The 20374-nt window shown below is 49.7% G+C and overlaps 1 protein-coding gene across 1 annotated transcript in view; it reads left to right on the top strand.

Annotated features, from left to right (window-relative positions):
* LOC124124359 overlaps nt 1-20374 on the top strand; it is a 112271-nt gene extending 91897 nt beyond the window's left edge. Inside the window, exons 50-63 of the mRNA XM_048393214.1 lie at nt 414-480; nt 922-1086; nt 3620-3715; nt 7052-7228; nt 8807-8881; nt 9103-9213; nt 9299-9502; nt 12989-13109; nt 13256-13350; nt 16164-16235; nt 16860-17036; nt 17468-17583; nt 19380-19606; nt 19795-20374. Of these exons, the coding sequence (XP_048249171.1) occupies nt 414-480; nt 922-1086; nt 3620-3715; nt 7052-7228; nt 8807-8881; nt 9103-9213; nt 9299-9502; nt 12989-13109; nt 13256-13350; nt 16164-16235; nt 16860-17036; nt 17468-17583; nt 19380-19606; nt 19795-20255 (2164 nt within the window). The 3' untranslated portion in view covers nt 20256-20374. The remainder of the gene's footprint in view (nt 1-413; nt 481-921; nt 1087-3619; nt 3716-7051; nt 7229-8806; nt 8882-9102; nt 9214-9298; nt 9503-12988; nt 13110-13255; nt 13351-16163; nt 16236-16859; nt 17037-17467; nt 17584-19379; nt 19607-19794) is intronic.

Raw genomic sequence — 20374 nt, 5'->3', positions numbered from 1 at the left:
AGTCTTGTGTACATTGATCAATCTGAAGGGGTGCTAATTGGGATAGTTCACTAGCCGATATATTAGCAAATATCGCCGTGGGCGCTTATTAGAGCAGGGGGCTTATTACGTCAAATACGGTAGTGATGATACCATGTGCTCTAAAACAAGTGAACGTATCCTGCTCCTCCAGTGGCACCAATCGCAAACACATTCAAAGGCAAGTAAATTAGGTGTCTGAAAAATGTTAGTTTATCAATGGAAGTTTACCTGTCTAAGTTAGTTGCCGGGATGATGAAATTTAGATTAAGAGTCTTGTGAAAAATGTTGGTTTGAGTGCAAATGTGTTCTTGTGTTGTCATTATTTGGGTAAATGTCTCCGTATTCTTTATCATGGACATGATCGTGTTCTGGTTCTGCTTCTTGTTATTCAGGTGGTTCTGCGAGGACATGCTTAATGCCAGTATCCAGGACTTAATGTTGGCCCTCAAGAACTGCAAGGTCAGCAACTACGAATGTCGTTGGTCTCATTGTGGTTCTCACTGATCAGTGTTTTTTGGCTGACTAATAGCCACACATTGATCTTATTGGTTCTGTTTTCTGATTGTTACTAGCAAGGTTTCCACAGATCATGGCTCTGCAAATCTCTGTGCAGAGTTATGTCCCTTGGACCACCATCAAAATACATGCCGCTCACACATTCAAGGATGCCCCTGTCTGTAATGCAGAGTTATGTCCCTTGGACAACCGTCAAAGTACATCCCACTGACTCACTCAAGGATGCCCCACCCCCATCTGTTGTGCGGAGTTGTGTCCCTTAGACTACCATTTGTATTTGACCCAAGGCCTGATCATCAGTGTTGGTCTGATTGTATGAAAACTGGTGCCTTTAGTTTTTACTGGTCCTATGTGATTGTATCCTAGTTTTCATGTCTTCTGAAGGTGGTGGTGGCTCTGGTCTCCGACAACTTTGAGAAGGATGAGAAATGTCGAGACTTGATGCTGTACACGATGAACACCCTCCACAAAGACTATGTCATCTTGACCATTGGCGGTGGCATGAGCTGGCAGAACACTGACTTGGGCATGAGGATCGGCAAGCAGGAGGTGAGCACTGAGGGGGACTCGGGGATATGGATGTGTGGGGGACACAGGAACATGTGTGTGAGGGTGACTCGGGGACATGGATGTGTGGGGGACATGAGTGTGAGGGGAACACAGGGACATGGATGTGAGGGGGACTCAGTGACATGGGTGTGAGGGGGACTCGGGGACATGGATGTGTGGGGGACATGGGTGTGAGGGGAACACAGGGACATGGATGTGAGGGGGACTCAGTGACATGGGTGTGAGGGGAACACAGGGACATGGGTGTGAGGGGGACACAGGGACATGGGTGTGAGGGGGACACAGGGACATGGGTGTGAGGGGAACACAGGGACATGGATGTGAGGGGTGTGAGGGGGACACAGGGACATGGGTGTGAGGGGTGTGAGGGGAACACAGGGACATGGGTGTGAGGGGGACACAGGGACATGGATGTGAGGGGAACACAGGGACATGGGTGTGAGGGGAACACAGGGACATGGGTGTGAGGGGGACACAGGGACATGGGTGTGAGGGGAACACAGGGACATGGATGTGAGGGGGACTCAGGGACATGGGTGTGAGGGGGACTCAGGGACATGGGTGTGAGGGGAACACAGGGACATGGGTGTGAGGGGAACACAGGGACATGGATGTGAGGGGAACACAGGGACATGGATGTGAGGGGGACTCAGGGACGTGGGTGTGAGGGGAACACAGGGACATGGGTGTGAGGGGTGTGAGGGGGACTCAGGGACATGGGTGTGAGGGGAACACAGGGACATGGATGTGAGGGGTGTGAGGGGGACTCAGGGACATGGGTGTGAGGGGGACTCAGGGACATGGGTGTGAGGGTGACTCAGGGACATGGGTGTGAGGGGGACTCAGGGACATGGGTGTGAGGGGGACTCAGGGACATGGGTGTGAGGGGGACTCAGGGACATGGGTGTGAGGGGAACACAGGGACATGGGTGTGAGGGGAACACAGGGAAATGGATGTGAGGGGAACACAGGGACATGGATGTGAGGGGTGTGAGGGGGACTCAGGGACATGGATGTGAGGGGAACACAGGGACATGGATGTGAGGGGTGTGAGGGGAACACAGGGACATGGATGTGAGGGGAACACAGGGACATGGGTGTGAGGGGTGTGAGGGGAACACAGGGACATGGATGTGAGGGGAACACAGGGACATGGATGTGAGGGGTGTGAGGGGAACACAGGGACATGGATGTGAGGGGAACACAGGGACATGGATGTGAGGGGTGTGAGGGGAACACAGGGACATGGATGTGAGGGGAACACAGGGACATGGATGTGAGGGGTATGAGGGGAACACAGGGACATGGATGTGAGGGGAACACAGGGACATGGATGTGAGGGATGTGAGGGGGACTCAGGGACATGGGTGTGAGGGGAACACAGGGACATGGATGTGAGGGGTGTGAGGGGGACTCAGGGACATGGGTGTGAGGGGGACTCAGGGACATGGGTGTGAGGGGGACTCAGGGACATGGGTGTGAGGGGGACTCAGGGACATGGGTGTGAGGGGGACTCAGGGACATGGGTGTGAGGGGAACACAGGGACATGGGTGTGAGGGGAACACAGGGACATGGGTGTGAGGGGAACACAGGGACATGGGTGTGAGGGGAAAACAGGGGCATGGGTGTGAGGGGAATACAGGGACATGGATGTGAGGGGAACACAGGGACATGGATGTGAGGGGGACACAGGGACATGGATGTGAGGGGAACACAGGGACATGGATGTGAGGGGGACTCAGTGACATGGGTGTGAGGGGGACACAGGGACATGGATGTGAGGGGTGTGAGGGGGACTCAGGGACATGGATGTGAGGGGGACACAGGGACATGGGTGTGAGGGGAACACAGGGACATGGATGTGAGGGGGACACAGGGACATGGGTGTGAGGGGGACTCAGGGACATGGATGTGAGGGGGACACAGGGACGTGGGTGTGAGGGGAACACAGGGACATGGATGTGAGGGGTGTGAGGGGGACTCAGGGACATGGGTGTGAGGGGAACACAGGGACATGGGTGTGAGGGGAACACAGGGACATGGGTGTGAGGGGAACACAGGGACATGGGTGTGAGGGGGACACAGGGACATGGATGTGAGGGGAACACAGGGACATGGATGTGAGGGGAACACAGGGACATGGGTGTGAGGGGGACTCAGGGACATGGGTGTGAGGGGAACACAGGGACATGGGTGTGAGGGGAACACAGGGACATGGGTGTGAGGGGAACACAGGGACGTGGGTGTGAGGGGAACACAGGGACGTGGGTGTGAGGGGAACACAGGGACATGGGTGTGAGGGGGACTCAGGGACGTGGGTGTGAGGGGGACTCAGGGACGTGGGTGTGAGGGGTGTGAGGGGGACTGAGTGACATGGATGTGAGGGGGACTCAGGGACGTGGGTTTGAGGGGTGTGAAGGGATGAGCAGTGGGGTTTTATGTTGTGTTCAAGGTTATTTCTCTCATAGAGATCCTGCAGTTCTCAGTAATCCTGACTGTTCTTTTTCTCAGCTGATGGTGATGGCAAAGAACAAGTCGCGATACAGAGACAAGGTCAAGGAACTCCAGAAGTTGGTGCAGCAAAAGCTGAGAGGAATACAGACCAAGGTAGGAGGGACACAAAGAGGTGTAGAGGGTGCGGGTGTGTACAAAGAGGTGTAGAGGGTGCAGGTGGGTACAAGGATGTGTCGAGGATGCGGGTGGGTACAAGGAGATGTACAGGATGCAGGTGGGGACAATGAGGTGTAGAGGATGCGGGTGGGTACAAGGAGATGTACATGATGCGGGTGGGGACAAGGAGATGTACATGATGCGGGTGGGGACAAGGAGATGTACAGGATGCCGGTGGGTACAAGGAGATGTAGAGGATCAGGTGGGGACAAGGATGTGTACAGGATGTGGGTGGGGACAAGGATGTGTAGAGGATGCGGGTGGGTACAAGGAGATGTGATGGATCAGGTGGGTACAAGGATGTGTCGAGGATGTGGGTGGGGACAAGGATGTGTAGAGGATGCGGGTGGGTACAAGGATGTGTCAAGGATGTGGGTGGGGACAAGGATGTGTAGAGGATGTGGGTGGGGACAAGGATGTGTACAGGATGCGGGTGGGTACAAGGATGTGAAGAGGATGTGGGTGGGGACAAGGATGTGTAGAGGATGTGGGTGGGGACAAGGATGTGTAGAGGATGTGGGTGGGTACAAGGAGATGTAGAGGATGCGGGTGGGTACAAGGAGATGTAGAGGATGCGGGTGGGTACAAGGAGATGTAGAGGATGCGGGTGGGTACAAGGAGATGTAGAGGATGCGGGTGGGTACAAGGAGATGTAGAGGATGCGGGTGGGTACAAGGATGTGTAGAGGATGTGGGTGGGTACAAGGATGTGTAGAGGATGTGGGTGGGGACAAGGATGTGTAGAGGATGTGGGTGGGTACAAGGAGATGTAGAGGATGCGGGTGGGTACAAGGAGATGTAGAGGATGCGGGTGGGTACAAGGAGATGTAGAGGATGCGGGTGGGTACAAGGATGTGTAAAGGATGCGGGTGGGTACAAGGAGGTGTAGAGGATGCGGGTGGGTACAAGGAGATGTAGAGGATCAGGTGGATACAAGGATGTGTCAAGGATGTGTAGAGGATGCGGGTTGGTACAAGGAGATGTACAGGATGCGGGTGGATACAAGGATGTGTAGAGGATGCGGGTGGGTACAAGGAGGTGTAAAGGATGTGGGTGGGTACAAGGATGTGTAGAGGATGCGGGTGGGTACAAGGAGGTGTAAAGGATGCGGGTGGGTACAAGGAGGTGTAAAGGATGCGGGTGGGTACAAGGTGTAGAGGATGCGGGTGGGTACAAGGATGTGTAGAGGATGTGGGTGGGTACAAGGAGGTGTAAAGGATGCGGGTGGGTACAAGGAGGTGTAGAGGATGCGGGTGGGTACAAGGAGGTGTAAAGGATGCGGGTGGGTACAAGGAGGTGTAAAGGTGGGGTACAAGGTGTAGAGGATGCGGGTGGGTACAAGGATGTGTAGAGGATGTGGGTGGGTACAAGGAGGTGTAAAGGATGCGGGTGGGTACAAGGATGTGTAGAGGATGCGAGTGTGTACAAGGAGATGTAGAGGATGCGGGTTTGTACAAGAAGATGTAGAGGATCAGGTGGGTACAAGGAGGTGAAGAGGATGAGGTTTGATACAAGGATGTGTAGAGGATGCAGGTGGGTACAAGGAGGTGTAGAGGATGCGGGTGGGGACAAGGAGGTGTAGAAGATGCGGATGGGGACAAGGATGTGTAGAGGATGCGGTTGGGTACAAGGAGGTGTAGAGGATGCGGGTGGGTACAAGGAGGTGTAGAGGATGCGGGTGGGTACAAGGAGGTGTAGAGGATGCCAGTGGGTACAAGGATGTGTAGAAGATGCGGGTTGGTACAAGGAGGTGTAGAGGATGCGGGTGTGTACAAGGAGGTGTAGAGGATGCGGGTGGGTACAAGGAGGTGTAGAGGATGCGGGAAGGTACAAGGAGGTGTAAAGGATGCGGGTGGGTACAAGGAGGTGTAGAGGATGAGGGTGGGTACAAGGAGGTGTAAAGGATGCGGGTGGGTACAAGGAGGTGTAAAGGATGCGGGTGGGGACAAGGAGGTGTAAAGGATGAGGGGTGGGTACAAGGAGGTGTAGAGGATGAGGGTGGGTACAAGGAGGTGTAAAGGATGCGGGTGGGGACAAGGAGGTGTAAAGGATGAGGGGTGGGTACAAGGAGGTGTAAAGGATGTGGATGGGGACAAGGAGGTGTAGAGGATGAGGGGTGGGTACAAGGAGGTGTAAAGGATGCGGGTGGGGACAAGGAGGTGTAAAGGATGAGGGGTTGGTACAAGGAGGTGTAGAGGATGAGGGTGGGTACAAGGAGGTGTAAAGGATGCGGGTGGGGACAAGGAGGTGTAAAGGATGAGGGGTGGGTACAAGGAGGTGTAAAGGATGTGGATGGGGACAAGGAGGTGTAGAGGATGAGGGGTGGGTACAAGGAGGTGTAAAGGATGCGGGTGGGGACAAGGAGATGTAGAGGATGAGGGGTGGGTACAAGGAGGTGTAGAGGATGTGGGTGGGTACAAGGAGGTGTAGAGGATGCGGGTGGGGACAAGGAGGTGTAAAGGATGAGGGGTGGGTACAAGGAGGTGTAGAGGATGCGGGTGAGTACAAGGAGGTGTAAAGGATGAGGGGTGGGTACAAGGAGGTGTAAAGGATGCGGGTGGGTACAAGGAGGTGTAAAGGATGCGGGTGGGGACAAGGAGGTGTAAAGGATGAGGGGTGGGTACAAGGAGGTGTAGAGGATGCGGGTGGGGACAAGGAGATGTAGAGGATGCGGGTGGGTACAAGGAGGTGTAGAAGATGCGGGTGGGTACAAGGAGGTGTAGAGGATGCGGGTGGGGACAAGGAGGTGTAAAGGATGTGGATGGGTACAAGGAGGTGTAGAGGATGCGGGTGGGTACAAGGAGGTGTAGAGGATGCGGGTGGGGACAAGGAGGTGTAAAGGATGTGGATGGGTACAAGGAGGTGTAGAGGATGAGGGTGGGTACAAGGATGTGTAGAGGATGCGGGTGGGTACAAGGAGGTGTAAAGGATGTGGATGGGGACAAGGAGGTGTAGAGGATGAGGGGTGGGTACAAGGAGGTGTAAAGGATGTGGGTGGGGACAAGGAGATGTAGAGGATGCGGGTGTGTACAATGAGGTGTAGAGGATGCATGAAACTACTCACAAGTGTTTCCCCTCCAGTTGTTACATTTATACACAATTTCACCATGTTAAATACAGTCAATAGAGAGGGGTTCAGAGTATAGGGTAAAATACATGAGATTTTATGTATACACATGTTGATATGCCTCACATTGTCTTTGTACAGCCTTACACATTTGATTATTTTTCTGAAATATAAAATGGTCATTGGTTCTGTGGTTCCATGTTGCAGAGCAAGGAGTACCCCTTGTGTTTCATCAGCTACTGTTGGTGCAACTCTAAGGATGCTGTTTCACAGGGCACAAAAGCTCGGCCTGGCTCTATGGGGTGGGGAGACCCTCGGAGCCTCAAGAAATACTTGGAAAGTAACGGTGTTTCTACCTGGATTGACCATGAGCAGATGGTCACGGTAAGACACCTGGTTCGCAGTGGAAGACTAAACTCAGATTAACTAAACATGAACTTACCTTGCAATCAACTAAATGTGAAATACCCTTGTAATAAACTAAACGTGAAATCCCCTTGTCATGTAATGAACAATAAAAATGTTATAAGATTAAATGAAATGGATTTGAAACTTTAATTGAAGTTGCCGTTTGATTAGCTTATGTTAACAATGTAAATGGGTAACTCTCTCAACTATTTCTATTCTATTCTATTTCTGTACCAATCTGGTTCACTTTTTTGTAACTTAGAGAGAGATATCCATTTACTACTTGCACAAATGAATGCCAGAAGCCAACTGAAATACACTGTGTCTAGAGCATTCGCATTTTGTGCTCATCCATCAAGAAGCACGTGCTTCATGCCAACTTTAACGCTTTCCGCGAAGCTATTGTGTACCTATGAATCAACCACTGTGTCCAGGAACATGATACTTGTTCCCGGACACTTGTTCCCGGACACTTCAGAACAACACCTTACAAAGAAGAAGCAAGCTAGTTCAAACATTGCTTGTAAATGAACACATGATGCTCTCCATATTCCCTTTGTCCCGTCTTTTTGTTTCCAGTCTTTACGTCTTCCCCATTTTCTTGATATCACAGTTTCTAAATGTTCCCTGTATTCTTGTGTTCCCAGTCTTTTAGTGTTCCCCATTTTCTTGATATTAGTTTTTAAATGTTCTCTATTTTCCTGTGTTCCCAGTCTTTTAGTGATCCCCCATTTTCTTGTTCCCAGTCTTTTAGTGTTCCCCATTTTCTTGATATTAGTTTTTAAATGTTCTCTATTTACCTGTGTTCCAAGTCTTTTAGTGATCCCCCATTTTCCTGTGTTCCTAGTCTTTTAGTGTTCCCCATTTTCTTGTGTTCCTAGTCTTTTAGTGTTCCCCATTTTCTTGTGTTCCTAGTCTTTTAGTGTTCCCAATTTTCTTGTGTTCCTAGTCTTTTAGTGTTCCCCATTTTCTTGTGTTCCTAGTCTTTTAGTGCTCCCCATTTTCTTGTGTTCCTAGTCTTTTAGTGTTCCCAATCTCTTGTGTTCCCAGATTTTAAGTGTTCCCTATCTGCTAGTATGGCACAACTTAAAATGTTACCCGGTCTCAAGTGTTCCCCAAATTCAAGTGTTCCTTGTGTTTCCATGGTTTCTGTCTCTTTGTATGCTTCTTCAGCTTTGTTTTGATCCTACTCTCCGTTGATTGGCTGCTGACTTTGGGGGCATGTCAAGTTATGTGCATAAATTAAACAATCACCTGATTCATGTCACGCCACAGTATGTATGTCATTTTTGTCTGCTTTGATATAAACAAATGTTTTTGGTTAAACTATTGTATGTTTTCATTGTCGAATTTAATTATAAGCATTGCCTGTGTATTTTTTTCGGTTCATTGAGGTATAAATCGAAAAACCTACGCTACATGGATTCTTACAATTTGCACATCGGTTTTTAGATTCATACCACGATGAACCGAAAAAATACACAGTCAATCCTTAATTGACTTTGCAAAGATTTGGATTGTTGTCACAGAAGATCATTTTCCATACATTTTCAGGGTAAAGGGCTGTTTGAAAACATAACTCAAGGAATGCGCTATGCTAAAGTGATGGTTGCCTGTGTGTCAGACGAGGTAAGCCTTCACTGCAGATGTGTTAATCCAGACATGTCTGGCAACAGTGCACATAGTATTTGTATGTTGATCACATGAAGATAACCAATTGAAGTTTTGTGTCTGCATTGAATTTGTGAATCAGCTGAAGCAGAATCATTGTTTGTTCTTTGAAGCCCAAGGGCTAACTCCAGGGAATCTGTGTCTCATGTTTCACTTAATTCAATATTCTGTGTTTCCAGTATGCTGAATCTGCGAACTGTATGATGGAGCTGAGATTTGGAGTGCTGAATCTGAATCTTCCCCTCATCCTGGCCGTGGTGGGGTCTGGCAGTGAGTGGATGTACATGGAGGTAAGACCTTGATCCTGGATGTGTCTGACATAAAACCAAAGGCTGACCATGTCCACTCCCTCATTCACCCTGTTCTTTGTCACAGGCGGGGGCGCTGGCTCAGAGAGCCAAGGCTGACCGAGTCCATTTCCAGGAGGAGAGCTCCACTGCTTACTCTAGCCTGCTGAAGCTGGTGAAGCAGCAGTTGCCACAGAAAGCTGGAGAATCCTCTGTGAAGAAGGAGGTGATGAAGCAAGAGATGAGAGACATGCAGAAGGCCGCCATTAGCCAGAACAACATCAGGTTCCAGGTGAAGCATCTCCTACGTTGACATCTGCACCACTAGCGTCACCTTCCTCATCCCATGTCCCGTTCCTCACCCAACGTCCCCTTCCTCACCCAACGTCCCCTTCCTCACCCACACCCCTTTCTCACCCACACCCATTTCTCACCCCACGTCCCCATCCTCACCCACACCCCTTTCTCACCCCACGTCCCCTTTCTCACCCCACGTCCCCTTCCTCACCCACAACCCTTTCTCACCCACACCCCTTTCTCACCCCACGTCCCCTTCCTCACCCCACGTCCCCTTTCTCACCCCACATCCCCTTCCTCACCCACACCCCTTTCTCACCCCACATCACCTTTCTCACCCACACCCATTTCTCACCCCACGTCCCCATCCTCACCCACACCCCTTTCTCACCCCACATCACCTTCCTCACCCACACCCCTTTCTCACCCACACCCCTTTCTCACCCCACGTCCCCTTCCTCACCCCACGTCCCCTTTCTCACCCCACGTCCCCTTCCTCACCCACACCCCTTTCTCACCCCACGTCCTCTTTCTCATCCCACATCCCCTTCCTCACCAACGTCCCCTTTCTCACCCAACTTCCCCTTCCTCACCCCATGTCCCCTTTCTCACTCCACATCCCCTTTCTCACTCCACGTCCCCTTCCTCACCCCACATCCCCTTTCTCACTCCACATCCCCCTTCCTCACCCCACATCCCCCTTCCTCACCCCACATCCCCTTCCTCACCCACACCCCTTTCTCACCCCACATCCCCTTTCTCACCCCACGTCCCCTTCCTCACCCACAACCCTTTCTCACCCCATGTCCCCTTCCTCACCCACACCCCTTTCTCACCCCACATCCCCTTTCTCACTCCACATCCCCTTCCTCACCCACGTCCCCTTTCTCACTCCACGTCCCCTTTCTCACCCCACGTCCCCTTTCTCACCCACACCCCTTTCTCACCCCACGTCACCTTTCTCAACCTACGTCCCCTTCCTCACCCACGTCCCCTTCCTCACCCACACCCCTTTCTCACCCCACATCCCCTTCCTCACCCCACATCCCCTTTCTCACTCGATGTCCCCTTTCTCACCCCACATCCACTTCCTCACCCCACATCCTCTTTCTCACTCCACGTCCCCTTTCTCACCCCACATCCCCTTCCTCACCCACGTCCCCTTTCTCACTCCACGTCCCCTTTCTCACCCCACGTCCCTTCCTCACCCACACCCCTTTCTCACCCCACGTCCTCTTTCTCATCCCACATCCCCTTCCTCACCAACGTCCCCTCTCTCACCCAACTTTCCCTTCCTCACCCCATGTCCCCTTTCTCACTCCACATCCCCTTTCTCACCCCACGTCCCCTTTCTCAACCCACGTCCCCTTCCTCACCCACACCCCTTTCTCACTCCACATCCCCCTTCCTCACCCCACATCCCCCTTCCTCACCCCACATCCCCTTCCTCACCCACACCCCTTTCTCACCCCACATCCCCTTTCTCACCCCAGGTCCCCTTCCTCACCCACAACCCTTTCTCACCCCATGTCCCCTTTCTCACCCCACATCCCCTTTCTCACTCCACGTCCCCTTTCTCACTCCACGTCCCCTTCCTCACCCCACATCCCCTTTCTCACTCCACATCCCCCTTCCTCACCCCACATCCCCCTTCCTCACCCCACATCCCCTTCCTCACCCACACCCCTTTCTCACCCCACATCCCCTTTCTCACCCCACGTCCCCTTCCTCACCCACAACCCTTTCTCACCCCATGTTCCCTTCCTCACCCACACCCCTTTCTCACCCCACATCCCCTTTCTCACTCAACATCCCCTTCCTCACCCACACCCCTTTCTCACCCCACATCCCCTTTCTCACTCCACATCCCCTTCCTCACCCACGTCCCCTTTCTCACTCCACGTCCCCTTTCTCACCCCACGTCCCCTTTCTCACCCACACCCCTTTCTCACCCCACGTCACCTTTCTCAACCTACGTCCCCTTCCTCACCCACGTCCCCTTCCTCACCCACACCCCTTTCTCACCCCACATCCCCTTTCTCACCCTTTCTCAACCCACATCCCCTTCCTCACCCACACCCCTTTCTCACCCTACGTCCCCTTCCTCACCCCACATCCCCTTTCTCACCCCACATCCCCTTTCTCACCCCACATCCCCTTCCTCACCCACACCCCTTCCTCACCCCACGTCCCCTTCCTCACCCACATCCCCTTTCTCACCCCCATCCCCTTTCTCACCACACATCCCCTTCCTAACCCACACCCCTTTCTCACCCACACCCCTTCCTCATCCCCTATCCCCTTTCTCACCTCACGTCCCCTTCTTCACCCCATGTCCCCTTCCTCACCCACACCCCCTCCTCACCCACACCCCTTCCTCACCCCCATCCCCTTTCTCACCCCACGTTCCCTTCCTCACCCACACCCCTTCCTCACCCACATCCCCTTTCTCACCCCAAGTCGCCTTCCTCACCAACACCCTTTCCTCACCCCACATCCCCTTCCCCACCCACACCCCTTCCTCACCCCAAGTCCCCTTCCTCACCCACGTCCCCTTTCTCACCCCACATCCCCTTTCTCACCCCACATCCCCTTCCTCACCCACACCCCTTTCTCACCCCAAGTCCCCTTCCTCACCCACGTCCCCTTTCTCACCCCACATCCCCTTTCTCACCCCACATCCCCTTCCTCACCCACACCCCTTTCTCACCCACACCCCTTCCTCATCCCCTATCCCCTTTCTCACCTCACGTCCCCTTCTTCACCCCATGTCCCCTTCCTCACCCACACCCCCTCCTCACCCACACCCCTTCCTCACCCCCATCCCCTTTCTCACCCCACGTTCCCTTCCTCACCCACACCCCTTCCTCACCCACATCCCCTTTCTCACCCCACGTCCCCTTCCTCACCCACACCCTTTCCTCACCCCACATCCCCTTCCTCACCCACACCCCTTCCTCACCCCAAGTCCCCTTCCTCACCCACGTCCCCTTTCTCACCCCACATCCCCTTTCTCACCCCACATCCCCTTCCTCACCCACACCCCTTTCTCACCCCAAGTCCCCTTCCTCACCCACGTCCCCTTTCTCACCCCACATCCCCTTTCTCACCCCACATCCCCTTCCTCACCCACACCCCTTTCTCACCCACACCCCTTCCTCATCCCCTATCCCCTTTCTCACCTCACGTCCCCTTTCTCACCTCACGTCCCCTTCCTCACCCACACGCTTTCCTCACCCCACATCCCCTTCCTCACCCACACCCCTTCCTCACCCACACCCCTTCCTCATCCCCTATTCCCTTTCTCACCCCACGTCCCCTTCCTCACCCACACCCCTTTCTCACCCCACGTCCCCTTCCTCAACCACACCCTTCCTCACCCACACCCCTTTCTCACCCCACGTCCCCTTCCTGCTTCTTCCTTCGTTGTTCTTCTCTGTTCATGTTTTCTTTTAACTTGAGTTTTGCTTCACATTCATAGGAAGAGTATGAACTGACTCAGCGTCGTTTCATGCGTCACATCATCACCTTCGTCAGCAACATGGACACTACCCCGATGCCCAGACTTGCTGTCATCGACTTTGACAGGAAGCCTTTATCAAGTGAGTAATGTCTCATGATCTGAGAATGTTTCCTACGTTACTGTTGTGGTAACTCCTTGCATCAATGGATGCTGGCTTAGCCAAGAGCACAACACCCTTACAAATGTAAGTGCTTTGATTCAATAATAAAATGTACTTCATTTCAGAACAGACAGAGAGCTCGGAGTCAACGTCTAGTCAGTCTTCTCGTCCAAAATCTTCTCGACCAAGGACAGCATCAAGGATCCGTGAACGCATCGAGGTAGGAAGGATCTGTCATATCTTACATTCAGGGTTATATGAAACTTTAACAGTTAGGCATTTCAAAGAAAATTACAGCCAGACTTAAACTCCCTGTTGACAACTGCCAAGTGCTGCACTATCCATGAGTGTGTCAGTGAAGGTAGACTTAAACTGTTAAGTGCTACACAGTGTGTGAATGTGAGTGAAGGAAGGCTTAAACTGCTAAGTGCTACACAGTGTGTAAGTGAGTCAGTGAAGGAAGGCTTAAACTGTTAAGTGCTACACAGTGTGTGAATGTGTCAGTGAAGGAAGGCTTAAACTGTTAAGTGCTACACAGCGTGTGAATGTGAGTGAAGGGAGGCTTAAACTGTTAAGTGCTACACAGTGTGTAAGTGTGTCAGTGAAGGAAGACTTAAACTGTTAAGTGCTACACAGTGTGTGAATGTGAGTGAAGGAAGGCTTAAACTGTTAAGTGCTACACAGTGTGTAAGTGTGTCAGTGAAGGAAGACTTAAACTGTTAAGTGCAACACAGTGTGTAAGTGTGTCAGTGAAGGAAGACTTAAACTGTTAAGTGTCACACAGTGTGTGAATGTGAGTGAAGGAAGGCTTAAACTGTTAAGTGCTACACAGTGTGTAAGTGTGTCAGTGAAGGAAGACTTAAACTGTTAAGTGCTACACAGCGTGTGAATGTGAGTGAAGGAAGGCTTAAACTGTTAAGTGCTACACAGTGTGTCAGTGAAGGAAGAGTTAAACTGTTAAGTGTCACACAGTGTGTGAATGTGTCAGTGAAGGAAGGCTTAAACTGTTAAGTGCTACACAGCGTGTGAATGTGAGTGAAGGAAGGCTTAAACTGTTAAGTGCTACACACTGTGTAAGTGTGTCAGTGAAGGAAGACTTAAACTGTTAAGTGCAACACAGTGTGTGAATGTGAGTGAAGGAAGGCTTAAACTGTTAAGTGCTACACAGTGTGTCAGTGAAGGAAGAGTTCAACTGTTAAGTGTCACACAGTGTGTGAATGTGAGTGAAGGAAGGCTTAAACTGTTAAGTGCTACACAGTGTGTAAGTGTGTCAGTGAAGGAAGAGTTCAACTGTTAAGTGTCACACAGTGTGTGAATGTGAGTGAAGGAAGACTTAAACTGTTAAGTGCTACACAGTGTGTAAGTGTGTCAGTGAAGGAAGAGTTAAACTGTTAAGTGTCACACAGTGTGTGAATGTGAGTGAAGGAAGGCTTAAACTGTTAAGTGCTACACAGTGTGTAAGTGTGTCAGTGAAGGAAGAGTTCAACTGTTAAGTGCTACACAGTGTGTGAATGTGAGTGAAGGAAGGCTTAAACTGTTAAGTGCTACACAGTGTGTAAGTGTGTCAGTGAAGGAAGACTTAAACTGTTAAGTGTCACACAGTGTGTGAATGTGAGTGAAGGAAGGCTTAAACTGTTAAGTGCTACACAGTGTGTAAGTGTGTCAGTGAAACAAGAGTTCAACTGTTAAGTGCTACATAATGTGTAAGTGTGTCAGTGAAGGAAGAGTTCAACTGTTAAGTGCTACACAGTGTGTAAGTGTGTCAGTGAAACAAGAGTTCAACTGTTAAGTGCTACATAGTGTGTAAGTGTGTCAGTGAAACAAGAGTTCAACTGTTAAGTGCTACATAGTGTGTAAGTGTGTCAGTGAAACAAGAGTTCAACTGTTAAGTGCTACACAGTGTGTAAGTGTGTCAGTGAAGGAAGAGTTCAACTGTTAAGTGCTACATAGTGTGTAAGTGTGTCAGTGAAACAAGAGTTCAACTGTTAAGTGCTACACAGTGTGTAAGTGTGTCTGTGAAACAAGAGTTCAACTGTTAAGTGCTACACAGTGTGTAAGTGTGTCAGTGAAACAAGAGTTCAACTGTTAAGTGCTACACAGTGTGTAAGTGTGTCAGTGAAACAAGAGTTCAACTGTTAAGTGCCACACAGTGTGTGAGTGTGTCAGTGAAACAAGAGTTCAACTGTTAAGTGCTACATAGTGTGTAAGTGTGTCTGTGAAACAAGAGTTCAACTGTTAAGTGCCACACAGTGTGTGAGTGTGTCAGTGAAACAAGAGTTCAACTGTTAAGTGCTACACAGTGTGTAAGTGTGTCAGTGAAACAAGAGTTCAACTGTTAAGTGCCACACAGTGTGTAAGTGTGTCAGTGAAACAAGAGTTCAACTGTTAAGTGCTACACAGTGTGTAAGTGTGTCAGTGAAACAAGAGTTCAACTGTTAAGTGCTACATAGTGTGTAAGTGTGTCAGTGAAACAAGAGTTCAACTGTTAAATGCTACACAGTGTGTGAGTGTGTCAGTGAAACAAGAGTTCAACTGTTAAGTGCTACATAGTGTGTAAGTGTGTCAGTGAAACAAGAGTTCAACTGTTAAGTGCCACACAGTGTGTGAGTGTGTCAGTGAAACAAGAGTTCAACTGTTAAGTGCTACATAGTGTGTAAGTGTGTCTGTGAAACAAGAGTTCAACTGTTAAGTGCTACACAGTGTGTAAGTGTGTCTGTGAAACAAGAGTTCAACTGTTAAGTGCTACACAGTGTGTAAGTGTGTCTGTGAAACAAGAGTTCAACTGTTAAGTGCCACACAGTGTGTAAGTGTGTCTGTGAAACAAGAGTTCAACTGTTAAGTGCTATACAGTGTGTAAGTGTGTCAGTGAAACAAGAGTTCAACTGTTAAGTGCTATACAGTGTGTAAGTGTGTCAGTGAAACGAGTTCAACTGTTAAGTGCTACACAGTGTGTCAGTGAAACAAGAGTTCAACTGTTAAGTGCCACACAGTGTGTAAGTGTGTCAGTGAAGGAAACACTTTGTATTCATGCAGATGGTCAACCCAGACCTGCAGAACTGGGAGTCGGACAGCTTCTGTCTTCTGCTGCTATGCGAGTATGAAGAGGTGAGTTACCCAGGAGAAGATTCACCCATAAAGTACCTGACAACTGTTCTCACTGAAAATATTCCCTCCAAACTGCTCTTACTGAAACTGTTTCCTCCAAACTGCTCTTACTGAAACGGTTCCCTGCAAACTGTTCCCTGCGACCTGTTCTCACTAAAACTGTTCCCTACAAACTGCTCTTACTGAAACGGTTCCCTGCAAACTGTTCCCTGCGACCTGTTCTCACTAAAACTGTTCCCTACAAACTGCTCTTACTGAAACGGTTCCCTGCAAACTGTTCCCTGCGACCTGTTCTCACTAAAACTGTTCCCTACAAACTGCTCTTACTGAAACTGTTCCCTACAAACTGTTCCCTGCGATCTGTTCTCACTAAAACTGTTCCCTTCAAACTGCTCTTACTGAAACTGTTCCCTACAAACTGTTCCCTGCGATCTGTTCTCACTAAAACTGTTCCCTTCAAACTGCTCTTACTGAAACTGTTCCCTGCAAACTGTTCCCTGCAAACTGTTCTCACTAAAACTGTTCCCTACAAACTGCTCTTACTGAAACTGTTCCCTGCAAACTGTTCTCACTGAAACTGTTCCAAAAAAACTGCTCTCCTGACATTTTCATATGATTTTACAGGGTTGGCATCTGTGTGACCAGTCATTTCCTTTAACAAAGACGGAGGAGTTTGTCAGTCAGATAAAGAAGGTGTCTCCCTACCTGGCTCGCATCTACGCCATCCTGCGGCAGAGTTCCATGCAGCTCAACTGTCTGAGTGGAGACACCGGCAAGCAGTTCCTGGACTGGGTGGAGCAGGTGACACATTCTCCTTTAGACAACATAGGCCATAACAATACACCTTCCCCGCCACTTGTGTAGACTTAATAACAATACACTTCCCCTGTCACAGGGGTCAACTACTTGTGGACAACGTAGGGCGTAACAATACACTTCCCCTGTCACAGGGGTCATCTTCTTGTGTAGATTACGTAGGGCATAACAGTACACCACCCCGCCACAGGTGCCATCTACTTGTGTAGACTATGTAGGGTGTAACAATACACCTCCATCGTCACAGGGGTCAACTACTTGTGGACTACGTTGGGTGTAACAATACACCTCCCCCGCCACAGGGGTCATCTTCTTGTGGAGACAACGTAGGGCGTAACAATATACCTCCATTCCTACTTGATATTGGTGTGATGTGCGTTGTGTTTACAGTGAACAAGTTGCTGTTGTCATTTTAGGAGGCCCAAGGTTCTGATTTCTTGGAGGCGTATGAAGACATGCGGGTCTTCATCAATGACAGCATGAAACTTCGGCAGAAGGAAGTGTGGCAAACATTCATCAGCCAGTTGTGCAGGTGAGTTGTGTATCTCCACGTGTTATCCGGTCTTGTATCAGCAGGTGAGTTGTGTACTTCCACGTGTTATCGTACCTTGTATCAGCAGGTGAGTTGTGTACTTCCACGTGTTATCGTACCTTGTATCAGCAGGTGAGTTGTGTACCTCCACGTGTTATCGTACCTTGTATCAGCAGGTGAGTTGTGTACCTCCACGTGTTATCGTACCTTGTATCAGCAGGTGAGTTGTGTACCTCCACGTGTTATCCTGCCTTGTATCAGCAGGTGAGTTGTGTATCTCCACGTGTTATCCTGCCTTGTATCAGCAGGTGAGTTGTGTACCTCCACGTGTTATCGTACCTTGTATCAGCAGGTGAGTTGTGTACCTCCACGTGTTATCCTGCCTTGTATCAGCAGGTGAGTTGTGTATCTCCACGTGTTATCCTGCCTTGTATCAGCAGGTGAGTTGTGTACCTCCACGTGTTATCCTGCCTTGTATCAGCAGGTGAGTTGTGTACCTCCACGTGTTATCCTGCCTTGTATCAGCAGGTGAGTTGTGTACCTCCACGTGTTATCCTGCCTTGTATCAGCAGGTGAGTTGTGTACCTCCACGTGTTATCCTGCCTTGTATCAGCAGGTGAGTTGTGTACCTCCACGTGTTATCGTACCTTGTATCAGCAGGTGAGTTGTGTACCTCCACGTGTTATCGTACCTTGTATCAGCAGGTGAGTTGTGTACCTCCACGTGTTATCCTGCCTTGTATCAGCAGGTGAGTTGTGTATCTCCACGTGTTATCCTGCCTTGTATCAGCAGGTGAGTTGTGTACCTCCACGTGTTATCCTGCCTTGTATCAGCAGGTGAGTTGTGTACCTCCACGTGTTATCCTGCCTTGTATCAGCAGGTGAGTTGTGTACCTCCACGTGTTATCCTGCCTTGTATCAGCAGGTGAGTTGTGTACCTCCACGTGTTATCCTGCCTTGTATCAGCAGGTGAGTTGTGTACCTCCACGTGTTATCCTACCTTGTATCAGTCTGTCTGTCCGTCCATCTGTCTGTCCCACAGAGGGTACTAAGCTTGTGAAATCAACTCCTCCTACAGTTTTTTCTAGAGAATATCCCTGACACTCTACACACAAGATGTCGACATGTTGATGATACGCATATCGCAGTCCCGTTTCATTCCGACTAATTTTGACAGAGTTACTGCCCCTGTTTTAGGGAGCTTCATTTGCCTAATTGTGAGAGAGGGTACTAAGCATGTGAAATCTACTCCTCCTCCAGTTTCCAGAGAATATCCCTGACACTCTACACACAAGATGTCGACAAGTTTATGATACGCATATCGCAGTCCCGTTTCATTTCGACAAATTTTGACAGAGTTACTGCCCCTGTTTTACTCATTTGACTCATTAAAAAAATTCATGCGGGGGATGTTGTGCTCTCAGAGCACTCTTGTTGTTTGTTTGATCAGATTGGTTCGAGATTGCAGACGAACAGAAAAACACCCAAATTCCCCTTTACACTCTTACTATACCAATTACACGAAAGTTGAAATGAAATAGAAATTCAAATTGACAAACAAAGAAAATAATTTAGTTAGGGTAAGAGTACTTAGCATTACGGCAGTCATCGCTTGTTTGTAAGCATTACGGTGCGTCGGTTGTGAATTCACCTCCAAGCATGGTTGTGACCACATATCACAGTTGGAAGTTTTGACTGGTGGCAGCGATAGTACAGAGAGCTCTTTGAACGGGCTATCGCTGTTAGGAGCTTGAAGTGACATTGCCCTATTTACAGGTATTATCTCCCTTGTTACAGGTGTCATCTGCCGAGCGGTAAGGTGTTCTGGCTTTGCAAGAAGCATCAGTCTGGGCCTCGGATCACAAAACTGAGTCAGGATACTGGATCTCGGGTCAACCAGAGGAAGGTCATATTTGAGGATGCCATTCTCCTGAAGGAGCTGATTGAGAAATCTGAAGTTTACCAGAAGAAGAAAGTGGAGAAATCCAACATAAAACAGCTGGAACCTACACCAACACCTGAGGGTAGCTTCATTTCAATGTTAATCACAATTTATTATTTCTCTCTAAAATCATAAAACAATGGAAGTATAAGTTATTTTTAAACAAGAGAACAAATTAGTAATCATGGTAATTGGTTTGAATATCTATCATCCCCCTTCCTATTCTCCCCAAAACATGGCAGGTCTATGTTTATGCCAATTTACTTTTAGAAAATACCAAGCTTCAAGGAAAGCAAAATGCCAAGGAGGCTAAACAACAGGACCCAAAAGCAGGACGTGAGGATGAGGACAAGTCAGGACAAACCAGTCAATCACCTGAAGACAGAACACAGTCTGATGCCCCTACACCAGGGGCAGGTAACCCTGCCAGTCAGAAGCTTTCCTCTGTACAATCAAAGGCAAACCTCCCACCTGCAAAAAAACAAGAGCCTCCAACCTCGACAAAACAAGAGCCTCCAACCTCGACAAAACAAGAGCCTCCACCCTCAACAACACAAGAGCCCCCACCCTCAACAACACAACAGCCCTTGCCCTCAACAACAAAACAAGCCCCCAAACAGGAAACAGCATCTAAACAAGCAGCCCCAAGCAAAACCAAGGACAAACCATCACAGAAGTCATCAGGAAAAGAAAGTAGGAACGTTGAGAGCAAGGCGTGTTCTCTACAGTAAAAGGCTCCACTAACAGTGCTTGGTTTACACCGTGTCACTGCAGCTCAGGAACAATCAACAACCCAATCAATATTTTAGGCTTAAAAAAATAAAGAATTGGTTCTCAGACAATGTTTTTT

Source organism: Haliotis rufescens, unplaced genomic scaffold, assembly GCF_023055435.1.
Source record: "Haliotis rufescens isolate VD_foot unplaced genomic scaffold, xgHalRufe1.0.p SCAF_118, whole genome shotgun sequence".
In the NCBI taxonomy this organism is placed as follows: Eukaryota; Metazoa; Mollusca; class Gastropoda; order Lepetellida; family Haliotidae; genus Haliotis; species Haliotis rufescens.
This window is presented reverse-complemented; position numbering and strand designations above follow the sequence as displayed.